The sequence below is a fragment of the Monomorium pharaonis genome, chromosome 2, assembly GCF_013373865.1.
Source record: "Monomorium pharaonis isolate MP-MQ-018 chromosome 2, ASM1337386v2, whole genome shotgun sequence".
Lineage (NCBI taxonomy): Eukaryota > Metazoa > Arthropoda > Insecta > Hymenoptera > Formicidae > Monomorium > Monomorium pharaonis.
This window is the reverse complement of record NC_050468.1, coordinates 18,313,034-18,330,234: the sequence shown is the minus strand read 5'-3', so window position 1 is coordinate 18,330,234 and position 17,201 is coordinate 18,313,034. Positions and strand designations below refer to the sequence as shown.

The window sequence follows — 17,201 nt, the reverse complement described above, 5'->3', positions numbered from 1 at the left end:
GTCGAATTATAGTATTGTAAAAATGAAAATTTCAAAATTTTTTTAAGTGTCTACTTTTTAAACTGTTTAAAGAATATATTAGAAAGTTTTATGAGAAATCTGTATGTAAGTTAAAAAAATACAAACTTGAAAATTTGCGAAAACTTGCGTTTCATATGCATTTATATTTAATAGCTTATATTTGATTTCTTTCACAAAAATAGTTGATAATCGATTTTTAATTAAAAAAAGAAATATTAAATAAAATACTAAATAGTTATATAAAAAATTGGGATTTATTTTAGGATTTTAATTTGGAGATAGAACTTCTTTAATTTAATTTTTTTTACAAAAACATTAATTGGCAATTGACTTTTTTAAAAATAAATATTAGTTTAGACAATATATAAACAATTTAAAAAATTGAAATTTACTTTGGAACTTTTATGTGTTTGACGGTAGAACTACCTTAATAAAAATAAAATCTATTTGCTGATACAAATAACTTTTAACGTTCTGACGTATTTTGTTCAACTATATATTTTTTACGCTTAAAAATCTTGCATTCAGTTTTATTGATCTTCACGTTTTTTGCAATTTGATCTCACGATTATGACAAGAGAAGCAATTGGAAATTAATTAGGAGAATGACTAGACTATCTAAAGAGAGAATCATTGAACTACGTCAAGGTTCATTATACGCACATTCACATCTCCGTGCGAAGAGCGTTGCAAAGAACGCTTTCTCGCGGCTCGACCGGGAACGGGATCAACGTTCTAATACAAGTTCGCTTCGATGACGTCAGTTTTCTAGTAGTTTAATTCATTTGGATTAGAAAAATCGAGAATTTTTACTTTTGTATGAATTTGATGAGTTTTGTGTTAAAAAAAATTTTTTCAAAGACTTGTTTTCTTCAATTTACTATACAAATATAGAAATGTGAACTTGTTTCTTTTAATTCTTGTAACGTATTTAAAATTTATTGAAATCAGACATTATAAGACGTGTATGCTTTATTTAAAGATTTTAAAAAATTATTAGAATATCTATTAGAATATTTTCTTTATATTCTTTTAATTGCTTGACATATTTTGCATGAACATTCATATTCATGTAAATATGATTATATATTCGTCAAATTTTTTCGAGTTATCTCGTAGCGGAGAATTCGTTTTGCTTGATCATAAAGCGACACGTTAGTATACCAGTTTTTGCAACCATCATCGTTTGCGATACTGCAATTTCGCCCCTTATATTGTGATGTGATAGCTTCCGTTTCACGAGATATCTGGGCCGATGTAAAGACGGCGGAAAGATCATGTACCATCATTCTGGTAAAATTCCTTATAAGAAAGGATTATTACAGCTGGCCCAGTCATTGATGCAAAATGTTCTTGGAACGTTCTGTGTGATTTAATTATTTTATTATTTTTGTGCATTTGTGCATTTTTCACAAAAATGCCGAGATGTTTTCTTGAATTCGTCGTTGAGTGTTTGAGATGATCAGTTCACGATGGTTATTGTACCTTATCGAACTATTCTATTTATTAGGTATAATTCAATGAAGTTTTTGTAGTACTCGATAGAAATTTGAAATATAGAATGAATCCATTACACAATTTTGTAAATGTTAGAGGTGGGAGAAATTTAAAGAAGTTTTTAAAGACATAATATCAAATTTTATTTTCTTTATTTATTAATATTAAAAATGTATTAATGTAATAAATAATAGTTGTATATAATAATAGTTTTAATATAAATAATTATTTAAACAATACTTTATAATTGTAACATTTTACGATCTCATATCTTATGTGACGTGATGACTTTTCTGTCTAACATTTGTCAAATAAGTAGTTATGGGTGATAAAAAACGCCGCCTATTAAGCACAGCTGCAAGAACAAACTGCGATTTTCCGCTTCTGGCCGATCGCCAACGAGGTAATGTACCATGCGCGCGTGCGCGTGCGGTTTTTACAGGGAAATGTCGCAAAGTTACCCCAAGTTAAAGTAATAATGTTAAAAATGTGCTGCAATTTTGTCGCCATTTGAGACGGCCATAATATCAAATCGCGATCAACTTTATGTAGTTATGTTCTGCTTAGAATTTAAATTAAAACAACATTACATGATATTTTATTCTAAAAAAATTCTATCGATATATTTTATTTAGAGTGAATAATTGTATTTCTTATTTTGCTTTTATTTTTGGCTTTTGTTTTGTTATTGAATGTCTTACGTTTAAATTAAGAAAAACTTGACTCGATCAATTCTTTTACATTCGAGAGTATTGATTGGTTTGCGTAACGAGAACCAATCGATAAATAAAAGTGTTTATTTTTTTTGTTGACACTGTTTGCTTATTATAAATTTACAATTTTCTTCTTTACATTTACAAATGTTTTAATAATTAAATACTGAATTGACATTAAATTTAGTCTTAGTTAGTTTCTTAGTTATTTTTAATAACTTTAATAATAAATAACTTCACAAAGCAATTAAGTGAAAATCTTGCTAATTCAACACAATGTTAATGTTGTATACACAAATGTATTAAATATAATTTTTATTTTTATTTCTATAAAAATAAAATTAAAAGTGCATAAATTTAAAAGTGATAATAACTGAATGCTTACAATAACATTTGACGTTTGTAGACAAACTTACAAGATCTATTTTAAATGGTGAAAGCAGCAATTAAAAAAAATAGAAAAATTTTGAAAACCTCAGCGCTTTTGAAGGGTAGAATTGTAAAGTTTGGAACAATTATTTATAGTCTATTAATAGCTAATAGTTTCGATTTCTGCTCGTTTCACTAACCTGCCTGTAGGTGCACGTGGGGACCGAACCTGATCTCTACCTGCTGAAGAAAGACGCCGACGGCACCGTGCGTGCCGTGCGATAAAATTTGTACCAGTAAACCCACGAGGATAACCACCCAGCCCCAACCGCTCTCCGGGTAGTAGTGCTGCCTCAATGTGAGCAGTTGTCTGAGATCCGCGACCAACTGGCGAGGTGCCGCGTGCATCTGGTCCGGCGCCGCCGGTGCATGATCGCCGCTGCAAGCGACTCCGCTGTCGTGGATCGACAATCGCGGTAGCGATCGACTGCGACGGAGTGCGGCCGTGGCGGCGATCGGCGCCGTCAGCCTCGCGACATCGGTCGCCTGATCGACGGCGAACTTGGCCGCTTGGTCTCGATTCGCTGTCTCGCGGTTCAAGTAGTCCGAATACTTCCCCTGCAGACGCGAGAATCGACTGTGAGGGTAGTGCGGCTCCCCGCAGTTTTCGCATTTTCTCGCGCTGCTACTTCTCGTGTCCTCGAGATATATTTCCTGATCCCTCGACTCTTCCCGATCGCCAATGGGATTCCCCGCGATCGCGGACCGTCGCGTTTTTCCGGGGGCGCGACTGTCTTTCCGAGCGAGGGAGTGAACGACCCTACGAGACGCTTCACCTCCCCGAAGAGCCTCTCGAAATGCGCCTGTGCTCGACGTCGCGGCGGACACTATGACATTGTTCCCGTGAGGATACGCGCGACTCCGCGGCGAACTGATTTCCATCCCGTCTTCGTCGCAGTCATTTTTACGGTTCTCGATATCCCCCGTGCGCTCACACTTGTTCGATCCGATCGTTTTATCGACACCCTGGAAACGGTATGCTGATTCGGATGGATTGTTTATGCAATTGTTCGTCGGTGCAGTTACGATTTTTATTTCCCTAGCTGCGTGCGTCTGCTGCTCGTTGGATTCATCTTCGAAGACGGTTTCGCTCATTTGATTACGTTTATCAAATATTTCCTGTGTCTCCTGGATTTCATTGTTTAGGGAATTCGTGCATGTAACTTCCAGCTTATCTTTCGAATCGCTAAATCTCTCGTTATTTTCCTGACACATAATTAACTTACGATCGTTGTCCTCGTTAACATCCAATCTGTTGGCAATATGAATTTCATTTTCGGAAATGGACTCTTCTTCTTGCTCCGGCCGTTCTTCGTTATTTCGTACATAATGATTTCCAGGAACGCCATTGCCATTATTTGAATGCTTTGCTGGATGATCGTGAAATTTTGATTGGCTGAGCGACTCTTCGATATATTTGACGCGATGATTATAGTCAGTCCAAGATTTGACGATTGCGCGAGCTTCGTCCGGTGAGTTCGATAATACCGCAGCTGTCGCAGACGTTAGTTGATATTCTCCAACTTCAGAATCTACGCGGGAGGCTGCCATTATTCGGATTTCCCTTTCTCTAACTTCACGGTGTCACGTGGCTTCTTGTCTTCGTTATCGTCCTCATCATTTTCATCGTCCTCGTCGTCGTTGGCGCTTCTCTTCTTCTGTCTCTTCCATGATTAGAGATTCAAGATTTGGAGAATGTTTGTTCCGATATTGGAATTTTGCGATCGAAACGAAAGATTAAATCACGACGAAATTCTTGATGCATTATTCTAGGCGTACAAACGAATAATTCAAATCCCTTATTAGTTTATTTTATAATGTTATTGTTATTTTTAGCACAGACAATCCATTTTTTAATAAATAAAAAACAAATTTATTAATATTTGTATTATATATAATAGTTACATAGTTTTTAAAAAATAATTACTTTTTTGTATGTATAATTTGGAATCTACCATTGTTTTTATTAATGACAAAGATTGCAGTATTAATATGTAGCCAAGAAAAAAGTTTGATCTAGTTTTAAAATGAATTTTTTTGTTTATAACTAACGCCACCCGTGTATTAGTCATGAGTTCTTGCAATTGAAAACAACAAAGTTTTCCGAAATACAGTCATAATTTTCTCGTCTAGCAGTCATCATCATTTAATTGAAAACCCCCGTAGAACTTTGGAGAATTGCTTCTGAAGATAAAATAAACTTTTCAGACGAAGGATGCGCTACAACGAACCGCGATTGTGTCGGTCGTGAAACTTTCGCGAAAGTCATCTCTCTCTCTCTTTCTCTCTCGAAGCCAATCTTGAAGGTGGAAAATGTCTCGGGGTGCGTCCTCGTAACAATTGCGATTAAGTAGAGCCGAGTGAGGCCTCTCTTGGGATATGGTGGCGGAATATTGTATAACACTACGACCGGGCGCGACACGCTCAGCGCGCGAACTGAGCGTTCAACTCGGCGCGCGAGTGCCGTCTCTCTGCGCCGGCTGCGGCTGCTGTGACCGGCGGGCGGCGCGTCTCTCCGCTTCAGAAGTGGAGCCATCACGGTCCGCGGTCGTCGTTCCTTCTTTCTCCCGCCTCTGCCCTTGCGTGTTCCATCTCGGATCTGATTCTACGCTACTCCACTTTCCCTCCCATACTGTGTGTAACGCTATGCGTAGATCAACCGCTGTAGATACGTCCTGCCAATGGTTCTTCTTTTCTAGTTCTTACAAACGCAAATATAGTAGTCCTCCTTTTCTCAATGACGGGTCTTTCACGTCTTTCTTTTATCTTTTTCGATTCGCCTCTTACGCCGATTGATTCCGTCATTGTTTATCAAGAATGTAGGTGTTTGCTCTTATTTGTCTTTTGTATTGATCTATGTAACTGTGTGTGTTACGCACTGGATTTGTCAAAATGATTCCGATATTTATCTTGAACCGTAATAAATTGTATTATTTGTGTACATATCTAATGTAGCTGAAGCTAGCAGCCAAACGCCGAGCGGCCAGGGCCGAACGTCATATAGGCGTTTTCAGGGGACACCATTCAATCAAACGTTAAAAATTCCCTGGTTATGAGATTTTCATTCGCGATCGTTATTAATTGCTTAATGGTTTTAAAAATTTTTAATTACGTTAGTCAGATAAATACAAGGAATGCTGTCTTCAAACTTCTACGAAAATATTTTTTGAAGTTTAGAACGACTTAATTAACCGTATATGAGAAATTCATTTTTGCAAAACATAGTTGATTACCAGAATAATGCAGCGATTTTTTTTGTAAAGTACATTACCGCTTTTTGCCGCACCCAGAGCCGAAGACGAGGACGTAGCGGTTTTACGGCTTCAAACGATAAAAATTAATTTAAAAAATATTTATAACAATTAGGAAAATGCACGTCCTCTCGCGAATAATCGATCAGTCGATTGTGCGTTACGGAAAGATATTTCCAGCCAAATTTGAAGGAAATCGTATTTTGCGTTTAGGCTTGAGGCGCAAAAAACGATAAAAATTAATTTTTTAAATATTTATAACAATTAGGAAAATGCACGTCCACCCGCGAATGATCGATCAGTCGATTGTACGTTACGGAAAGATATTTCCAGCCAAATTTGGAGGAAATCGTATTTTGCGTTTAGGCGTAAGGCGCATAAAACTAAATTGGCATTGCATGTTTATTGGCATCATGTTTCGTGAGCTACATTATTGCAGACAAATTATTATATGATATTGAGTTTATATGATTTCTTTCTAATTCTTTCTGAAATTTAATATTTATAGTTCAATTGATTTTTCTTTTTATGATTTTAAAGAATAATAAAAGATACAATAAAATAAATTTATGTCAAAGTTGCATTAAAAAATTCTGTAATCTTTGAATAAAATTTATTTATATAATTTGAGTTGATTGTGAGAGACACATTCTAAAAGAGGAGTCCGCTGAAATATCTTTTCATTTGATTTCTGTGAGGGTAACTCTCGAATCTAAAATTTATATCGATTGACAATTATGAATGTTTTTAAAATTTTCTATATTAAATTTTTCCAGGTATATTAAATAAAATTGTATTATGTTTGTTTGAATAGAAAAATATATTAGCGCTTAAATGTAGTATATATTTGCTTAATTTTTATCAATTTACAGATTTTAATACACTTAATAATTAAATGAATATAAAAAAATCGTTTTAGATTTGTATTTATTTTTTGAAAATTTAACATTGCTTTTATGTAATAGTTAACTAGACAATGTGATTGTCGATGTAATATCTTCTTGCATTTAAACAGGAGGCATACACCTTGTTGGGATAAAACTTCGGACTCATGAAATTTTAATCTTAGCTTGAAATTCTTCGTTTGATCGCTAAATGATGAATGGGCCATACTTTCGCCACTCCGCAATTCACTACGCGGAACAAATCGTGCAAAGGAACCACTTTGTCTTCCTTTGCCGCGAGTTGACGTTGGAACGATTCATGATCATTGTGCGCGGATAAATAATTAGCCGATCAAATTATACTCGTTCCATATAAGCTGAACGTGTGAAAGGCGAAGCTGCATTACAATGTATTACAACACTTTTGTGCGTAATTTACTCTTTTCTTCAATAGGCTTAAAATAATGCCGGCGCGAAAGCTTTCTTGAACAAGTGAGGGCAAACGAACTTTCAAAAGTATCTTATTATTAGTCTTGATCATTCTTCGTGACTTTTATCTCTGGTTACATAATCAAGCTTGTTTTCGCTCATATATCAACATTTTAGGCAGTCTTTTTCTTACGTGAGAAATAAAAATGTAAATTGCCGTGATAATCTTAACCTTTTTATTTTTCATGAAATATCCCTTCGCGAATCTTACTCTTTTGACGATCCCTTCCCCGTAAAGCCCTGCCCGTTTCATTTCTTTCCTTTTTTTTGTGGACATTATTCTCTCGTTGCTCGGAATATATGAATTGAGGAAGCGCGCAGCTGCCATTGTAGTTATATATCTACGGATTAAGCGGATATTTTATTAGGCCGGGATCGATAAATATCCACAGAAAGTAGATTATGAAAACTTAATTTTATCTTTGAAAAAAGGGCTTTAACGAGATTTTTCATCGTTATTGTCCATTCGTTATTTCATTTAGTCGTGAAAACATTCTACGCATTGTGATTACAGTTTTTATCTTTTTACTTACAACACGCATAAATGTGCAACAAATATATGAAATATTTTTAATATTTTGTTTAAATAATATTTAATTGTAATTAAATTAAAATGTAATCCTTTAAAATAATTTCAAGTAATTTTTCATGCTTGTAAGAAAATTAAAGAGACATGACAATCATGAGAATTATTGTAAAACATAATCTGCTCAAGATAAACTTATCCATTACGAGAATGATTTGCAGTTTGTAAGGGGTTAAGGATTACTCGTTAAAGATTGGTCTGCTTTAACCAAATGCTCGTGTCACGCTTGTATTATTCGTTTGCCATTTCGTTAGGACGTCATCAACGCTTTTTTGCATGTCATGTTTCAAACTCGTTATTACGTGTTGATTCGATATGGCTCCTTATAAAAGACGCGAGCAGTTGGCAGGAAGTAGTGTCCTCCAGACAAAGCAAACGTCAAGAAGCTATTACACGATCAGAATGTCATGTCTGACAGAACGTAGTTCAAGAGGCGATGCCTGACAGAACGTAGTTCAAGACACTATTCACTGTATCACAAATTCAAGAACCAAAGTTGCCATATAGATTTTTCTCCTATAGGCGTGATTATAGACTTTCCCTCCTTATAGTAATACAATTATCGTCCGACTTTTGATGTTATTATTTTATTTACGATATATATGCGAATTAAACTTATGTGTGGGTAAATTTTCTGAAAAATAGATATATCTAAATTATAATAATGTTATTTATTATTAAAGGAGCTTATAAAAAATTAATATATATAATAAATACAATATATATAATTTAATACATGTAATAAATATATATAACATTTATAAAAATTAAAATATTATTATATATATTAAAAAGTGTAATATTACAATTGATTGATTTGTATTATGTAATCTATCAAATTAATATCACCTAATATATCTTTGTTATGTACTATACAAAAAGAAAGATAATGAATAATTTTCTTAAAAATATAGTAATACTATGGAAGATTGAATAAGACTAATGCGTTTATAAATTGCTTTGTCATAATATTTCTTGATAAGCCTCTTTGTTAGACGTTCTACCCCAAATTATTTTACACTTACTCATCGCGATTCATCGTTGACACTTGTAAAGTTATGTACAAGACATCCATTTCTTGCCACGTTTCGTATTTATTGTTCGCAGTCTTAGAAGTTATGTCACACGGAATATTCCGCATTTCTTGTGTATTGTCTTGAAGTTATAAAATTTACATTTTAATTGAGACTTTTGGTTTACTAGTATTACTAAGAAGGAAAAGTTTATATCGCGCCTATAAAATGTATGCAGTAAATATCATGTTTGCGCGCTAATATATCGTGATTAATTATATGATTGCAAAATAAACTATAAAAATATTTAAATTTATCTTTACCTTATAAAGCCTTACATTAATTGAATTAATTAAACTCAATTATTTAATAAACACAAATTAATTTAATAAATGTTTTTTATTTTAGAGAATATTGGTGTTCACGAGTCAATTTTATTTTGGCAATCAATAAAAGTACAACTTTATAAATATTTATTTTTCATACATATTTTATGCGTATTCAACGATTTCATTTATGATCTTTTGTTAAACAATAATTCGATAAAAATATGAAGTAGTTTTATTTACTAAATTCTTTGAAACTCTTAAGAAAAAAATTTATTTTTCTACTTTGATAATTTGCAAATAAAATGTTAACTTTATAGAGAGTCAATATTTTTTTCTACGATTCTATATTATTAGTATTTTATTATTTTTTCAATAGCCTATGTTTTCTTTCTAATTATCCAAAAATAATTTTGTAATAAAAAGGTTTTTATTTATTTTGTAAATATGTGTTACAATTTTCTCTTTGAGATAAAGAGAAGATATCAGATATCAATAAAAATAAAAATTATCATAAAAAATTAAAGAAAAAGAATCATTGGTCGGGAATATTTGACAAATTCCTTTCTTTTCTTGGTAACTCAACGGCTCAAAGTTGCTTTCAGAAAACCTAGATCATTGTTAGGGAACAGAGAACATAAGTTTGTCACGGATTCTGCATTAAAGTCATTTCGTTGCTTTTTGTCTCTGAACGACTCCCGGCACGATCGTCGCGAAGAACATCGAGATAATTGAATTGGACATTTCTGTTCCTTATTTTTGCAAGTCTCAGATACCTGACAAAATGATATAAATTTGCTTTGTGTGTTAATCGACATTCATGTTTGTGTTACCGAGTAGATCTTAATATTTTATTATATCTTCTTATTTAATAATAATTCATAATTTTATTCATATAACATAAAAGTACTTGTATTTTTAATATATTTAATTATATAAAAATATCCTAATTTTTTCTAAAGATCTACGGAGATTGATAATATTGATAAATTATTTATATTTTATACGTTTTATATATTTTATATTACTCATCACTATTATTCTACATATTATGAATAAAAATAAATATATTTGAGATGTAAAGAATTAACGATATATAATACAATATATCGGAGAATTCGTGTTTTGATTTGTTGAAAAATGTTTTCACAAATTGAGATTTTTGTACATTTTATTTGTCAAACTATGTAATAATAGTATAATTGTATGTATTTCAGATGTTAATAATTTATTTAATCATAATGTTTCATAATTTTTTGTACATGCGAATTATTGAAAATATTAATTTTTATTTTTCTATGCAATAATATGCATATTCCTGGAAACATTTTTTGTAAAAGAAAACATTTTTTAAGGCTTTTGTCTTTTTATATTACATTAATTCTTTAATGAGCACACTTTTTTATTGAACGAAATATTGAAATCAAAAGTTTTTGAGACTGATTACAATTCTGAGATTAGAATTACAAAATAAAAATGACGAATTCACGACTAATTTGTATTCACGACTAATTGTAAGCTTTTTCGTTCGACAATAGCGGCTCGAGTTATATCATTCTGTGACGCCATGACGAATGCTAGCAACTTCATCTGCTTATCAACAACGTGTAAATAGTTCAGCACAGAGCGAATTTTGTCGGTCAAAAATTCGCTCTAAGAAAACGACGGGCTGACGATACAAGATATTAACAAGTTTTGAAAATCGCTCACTTGCGGCAAAGCGATTTTTTTTACGCTGGTACCATTTATTTGACAAAAAAGATAAATTTAAGATGTTCAACTTTATGGTAGCGATTAATAGACGCCGCGATCTTAAAATTGTAGACGCTAGCGAATAAAAAAATCAGCGATTTTATCAGCGAATTTACTAACAAATTAAGACGCTTGTTAAGAAATGAATAAAGTCATTCCATTTTAAGGCTATTGTATTTTTGTATTAACTCTTTGATGAGCACATTTTTTTCACTGAACGAAACATTGAAATCATAGGTTGCTTACAATTCTAAGACTAGAATTACAAAATAAAAAATGACGAATTCACGACTAGTTTGTATTCACGACTAATTGTAAATTTTTTTGTTTGACAATAGCGGTTTAAGTTATATCATTCCGTGTCGCCATTACGAATGCTAGCGACTTCATTTGCTTATCAACAACATGTAAATGGTTCAGCACAGAGCGAATTTTGTCGGTCAAAAATTCACTCTAGGGAAACGACAAGTTGGCGATAAAAAACGTCAGCGACAAACGTCGAAAGTCGCTGGGCAAATAACGCTTTATTGTCAGACAGCTGAGAGAATCTAATAAAATTGATTATTGATTGATGGAGATAGTTATAAAGCGATATCAGGTTCTATTGTTTAGCATCCAAATTCGCATACGCATCAATGTGTATAAGTGTAATGTAACATTTCATATGAACGATTGAGAATGTTTTGAGTATTTGCTGTTCTGCAGAGTCACTCAATGCGAGGAAGATAAATACCCCGTTGAAAAGATTAGAAAACCATATGGTTATCTACATGTATATAGATTCCCATTGATTTTAGATGGTTTTGTATGGATTCCATATGGATAACCACCTGGATTTTTATCTCATCTTTTCAACGGGGTGTGTCACAAATAACTGCGACTAACGTAATTACCCGTGTCTCGTCGAGATAGAAAGATAATTTTGTATATAATTTTAAATGATCTAAACATTTAATGTTATCTCGAATTACATCGAATTACATTGTGGGTGATATCAGTTTACCTACACGAAAAAAAGTTTGGCATTACTGTTGTATTATAGGTGATAGCCCAGAAAAAATGTTTTACATAAAAACATATATAAAATATGTCAATATATATTATACCAATTTCTTTTCTTTTGTAAATTGTTTGAAATAAAAAATAATAGTTATACTAAAAAGACAGAAACTAATTTAAAAAATAATTTTTGCATTGCTTCTTTAAAAAAGTTAAGAAGATGCTAAACTGCCCGTCAAACTTGATCGAGGTCGATAACGTAGAGTCGTTTGTTTATTCTTATTTATAAAAATATTTGGTTTAAAATACAAATTATGTAGCTTATACGTACAAATGAATGGCACACCTCAGTTCAGAATAGATTGAGGAATAAGACTATATTCGTCAAATTACGATTAGAAGCCATAAGAACAAGTTATTTGTGTGATCAAATTTTATTTATCTAAACGCTTTCACTACAGATTTTTTTAAATTTGATCACACAAAAAACTTATTTTTACGGCTTTAATCGTAATTTGATGAATATATAGTTTTATTCTTCAATCTATTCTGAAGTGAGGGATGTCATTTATTCGTACGTATAAGCTACATAATTTGTATTTTAAAACAAATATTTTTTTATAAACAAGGATAATCGAATGACTCTACATTATCGATCTCGATCAAATTTGACGGGCAGTCAGTTTAGCATTCTTTAAAGTATGAAAAAATATCTATATACACTGGCGCAAAAAAGAAATGTGACAAAAATTTGGACCAAATTTTTATACAATATTCAGACTGACGTAACTATGCGAAAAATCATCCAAATTACATGAACTTTTCTTTAAATTAAAGGGCAAAGACCGTACTTTAAGAATTCTTAGGCGAAAGTTTGATTTGTTAAGTGTGATCTTTTATATTGCATGAAAAGCAAACACGCTTTTTTTCATTGAAAAAGGTAAAAGTTTATTATTATTTTTCACAAGTTTTTTGTTAAAATCTTGCTAATATTAATCCAGATTTTTAAAGCTAATTTTTTTCTAAGCAATTTAAGAAAAATACATGTTGATACCGTGTTTTTTGTTGATTATACATGAGTTTGAAATTTACACTGTATTTTAGGGTATTTTAGCAAACAAATACAGTATTTTTTGGATACCATGAAACGGTATCAATATGATATTGCATAGATTTTATTTGTGTTTAATTCAATCATACCGTCGTCATCAAAGTAACTTAATGTGCACCACGTTGAGGTTGACGGTCGGATTTTGCATTTTGTGTGGCTTTGAAATTCATCGGTGGAAATTTGAACTTACTGATTTGAATATAACGGATAGCTGTACACGTGTGCGAACGAGAGAGAAAGGTATGACTCAAAGCATGCTAGCCTTTTTCCTCCGAACCCCTTACCCCTACTCCCGCAATGCTCAGACTATATATACTATGTCCCGAGTGCTTCTGCATTACCAAACTCTTCCGTGTATGAATTGTATACGATTCGGTACGCAGCAGCATCATTGATACCCGTCCATCGTACTACTATTTGTAATCGGATATTTTGTGTTTCGTTTGCATTAATCATATCAGTGTCGAATCAACACTCAGAAAATAAGAAAGAAACAATTTCTGCAATTTTATCTTCGCATGTAAGTATTTTGAAAAAAATTGCTTTATCGTTGTTGCAAGGAGAATAAAATATTATCGATACCTATTGTATTGTTAAGTGGTTATTATTATTTCTTTTATCTCTCAAATATTTCATTATATGCGTTAAAAATCGAACGTTTGAGCGACGATGTAATTTCAATAGCGAGTTTCTCAGTCTTCCCATAAAATATGATTTTACTATCTCGATAATTTTAGTGTCGATAAAATTTTATCAAATGTAGTTTAAATTCATATTCTATTAAAGACATATTTTAATTAAACTTTATAATTTTTTTAAGATAGAGATTTATATAATAACACATTACTTTTTTAAAATAGTGAATATCAATCAATCAGCAGTTGCTGGACAATGGAACTTTTCGAAATTCTATGCGGTATTGTTGCCGTAATTATCGCTCTTTATTATTACCTCACATCAACTTTTAACTTTTGGAAGTCACGTGGCGTTCAGGGTCCACAACCGATACCGGGTTTTGGTAATCTTAAAGACGTTTTGTTAGTGAAGGCATATTTGGGTGATTATGTAACGAAAATATATAACGAATATAAAAACGAAGCTTTGATTGGGATATTCTCGAAAAAGACACCCATTCTTATTGTAAAAGATCTAGATCTTGTTAAAGATGTTCTTATTAAAGATTTCAAACATTTTCCTGATAGAGGGCTGCCCGTTACCGAAAAGATGAGAATTTTATTATTATTCTATAAGTTTATCTAAAGTATAAGCGATTAAAATGGCACAAGCAAGATTAAAAATAAAAAAATTCTTTTTATTACAACTTCTTACAAGAGCACAAAAGAATTTCTTATATTTTGGAAATTTAAACAAAGTTTAAATGTTTCGTGTTTATTTGAGGAAATATGTATGGTGTGTTTTAATGGTTTATGTGTAATATTAGGTTTTATACGTGACAAGATTTATTAAAAATTGTAAGATTATAATAAATTTCAAATATAAATTTTTGTAAATTAATAGAACTTGATTTTGAGTTAAATTTACTTAGTTACAGTTGCGTTTATCGCATTACAGGTTGAGCCGGTAACACAAAATCTTTTCAATTTGGAATCGAAAAGATGGCGACCGTTGAGGACGAAATTGTCTTCTGTTTTTACACCAGGTAAAGTGAAGGAGATGTTTTCTTTAATATCAGAATGTGCCGATTGTCTTGTCGAATACATGGAAAAAGTAGTTAGCAAAAGCGAATCGGTGGAATGCCGTGAATTGGCAGTCAAATATATGATGGATGTCGTTGGCAGCTGTGCCTTTGGGATCGAGATGAATGCATTGTCGAACAAAGATAGTGAATTTTGTAACATGGGATGAAAAATATTGACTCCGACCTGGAAGAGAGTGTTACGATTAGGACTGAGAACATCATTTCCTAAGTTTTATAATAAGCTCGGTTACATTCTGCCACAAACGGAGATTACCAAATTCTTTACACGTATTGTCTGGGAAACTATAGATTACAGAGAAACGAATAATGTCATTAGAAACGATTTTATTGATAAATTATGTGAATTAAAGAAACATCCAGATAAATTGGGCGATATCGGTATGTATATTGATCCAGAAAGGTTTAATGAAGAAGCTGTGCAAAGCAGACATCCTATGTCTTATTTACCATTTGGCGATGGACCACGGAATTGCATTGGTAAAATGAAATAATTTTAAACATCACTTTCCATTTTTTTTGTAGTAAAAACATTTTTAATTGAAAAATATTTTTAACAAAGAAATTTGATTTGTATCTAGTTCATATTATTAATGTAATGAGTTTGTATCACAATATCTCTTTAATTTCAGGAACTCGCCTTGCTGGATATCATGTTAAACTTGGGCTTATAAAGATATTACGGAATTATAAAATTGATATTTGTGATAAAACTGCAATACCTTATGTAAACGATTCTAAAATGCCTCTATCATTAACACCAAAAGATGGGATACATTTAAATATAAAAAAAATTAATTGAACTTGAAAAAATATTTCTTACAATATGTTTGCATTGTATGTATATGTAAATTAAGAAAATTAAAATTTTAAATAATTTATTGACTTTGTTAATTTTTCGTGAAATGCAAAAACATTTTTTTCCAAAATTTTAAACGGTGGTGTACATCAAGAAAAAATTCTTATAAATATATTTTTATTAAAATTTAAATTAGCGATAATACACTGATTGCAATTTAGAGAATAAGTCTCTTAATTATTTTAGCTTTAATGAATAAAAATAGATTTCTAAAGAAATAAGATTTCTATTATATTTTAACGTTATTAAGTAGTTATTTAGACTGCTTATTATTGTAATATGAAAAGATCAAAGAGAGGAAAATAAAATTTAAAAATACGGCAAAAAATTTATAAATATATGAAAATATTAAATAACGAATGTGTGAGATGCGTAGTAAAGATGTACGATTTGTGCACGATTTTAATCATCTCCGTGGAGTAACATTCGTAATTGTTTGAATCTCGACTCACCAGCTGTGTGCCATGGGTGGTGGTAGAATTTGACCTTAGCAGGCAAAGCGACAGTGGCCGGAATAGAGAGCTGCAAGCCTGGTCCCAGAATATGCACGAGAGTGCCGACGAAAGTGACCACCCATCCCCAACCTCCTTCAGGATAGTAGTGCCGACACAATAGTCGTTTCGCCTGCACTTGGGGATTGCTTTCGGGTTGAACAGCCGCGATGTTGCTTTTGTCTATGTCGTCGTTGACCGTTTCTGCCGGCCGTTCCTTTTTTTTCGGGGACGAGTCGTCGGCAGAAACCGCGCAGCTTCTTTTGCCTGCCGTGTCCAACAGCGGCCAGGAAAGCGCGCGGGATATCGACATCACAGACGGGAGAATGATTTCTTTCGCGGCTACGTACCCGTGTCGTTGCCGAGCGTGCTGTTCGTGTAAACGGCGTTCGTATACATTCCTGTCGCACGCATCGGCGGCGACCGTGTAGGTTTTGTCAGAAACATGCTGCCGATTGTCCGGACAGCAGTGTGCGTTCTTCTCATGCGTTTCTTCGCGACAACTGCACGCCAACGTTTGCCGTACGATTTAACGATGTACGAAGCGCACCTGTTATATGCTTAATATCGTTTCGCACACCTTGGTGAGTTAGGAGAAGCTAATCTGTCCTTTTTCTTATTGTTTTTCTTATTACTTTTACTCTTATAGCGATTGTCTCTGGTTCACAACTACTGAAAAGTGATTATAATGAAAGATTTACTGCAGTAAATACGTAAATGCTTATATAAGATGTTTAATATGAAGCTTTTTGTTTGTCTTCAACTTGAGTCATCATAATAGTTAATTATTAATCATGTTATTTAAAATATTTCATTAATTATTTTTTGTTAATGATGATGAGGTGTTTAGATCACGACATTAGTTACTTTGATATAGAACATAAACTTTGAATGACACAATGATTAAAACGTTTTTAATATCAGTCACGACAAATCAATGGTACTGTGTTCAATAACAGAACTTTTCTAATTTTTCTTTTGTTTCGCATATCAGACTTGATCCGAAAGGAAGAGTAATGAAACGTGTGTCGCTTTGCGGACAATCTCAATTGCGGCTTTGCCA

The 17,201-nt window shown here is 32.5% G+C and overlaps 1 protein-coding gene across 2 annotated transcripts in view; it reads right to left on the bottom strand.

Moving 5' to 3' along the window:
* Nucleotides 1–17,201, bottom strand: part of LOC105838603 — a 76,515-nt gene that overhangs the window by 40,020 nt on the left and 19,294 nt on the right. Inside the window, exon 1 of one of the 2 annotated variants that reach the window (XM_036283226.1) lies at nt 2,801–6,060. The exons of the other annotated variant lie outside the window; for it this stretch is intronic. Coding sequence (XP_036139119.1) covers nt 2,801–4,211 — 1,411 coding nt within the window. The 5' untranslated portion in view covers nt 4,212–6,060. Of the gene's footprint in view, nt 1–2,800; nt 6,061–17,201 lie in introns of those variants that run through there. 2 annotated transcript variants of the gene reach the window in all.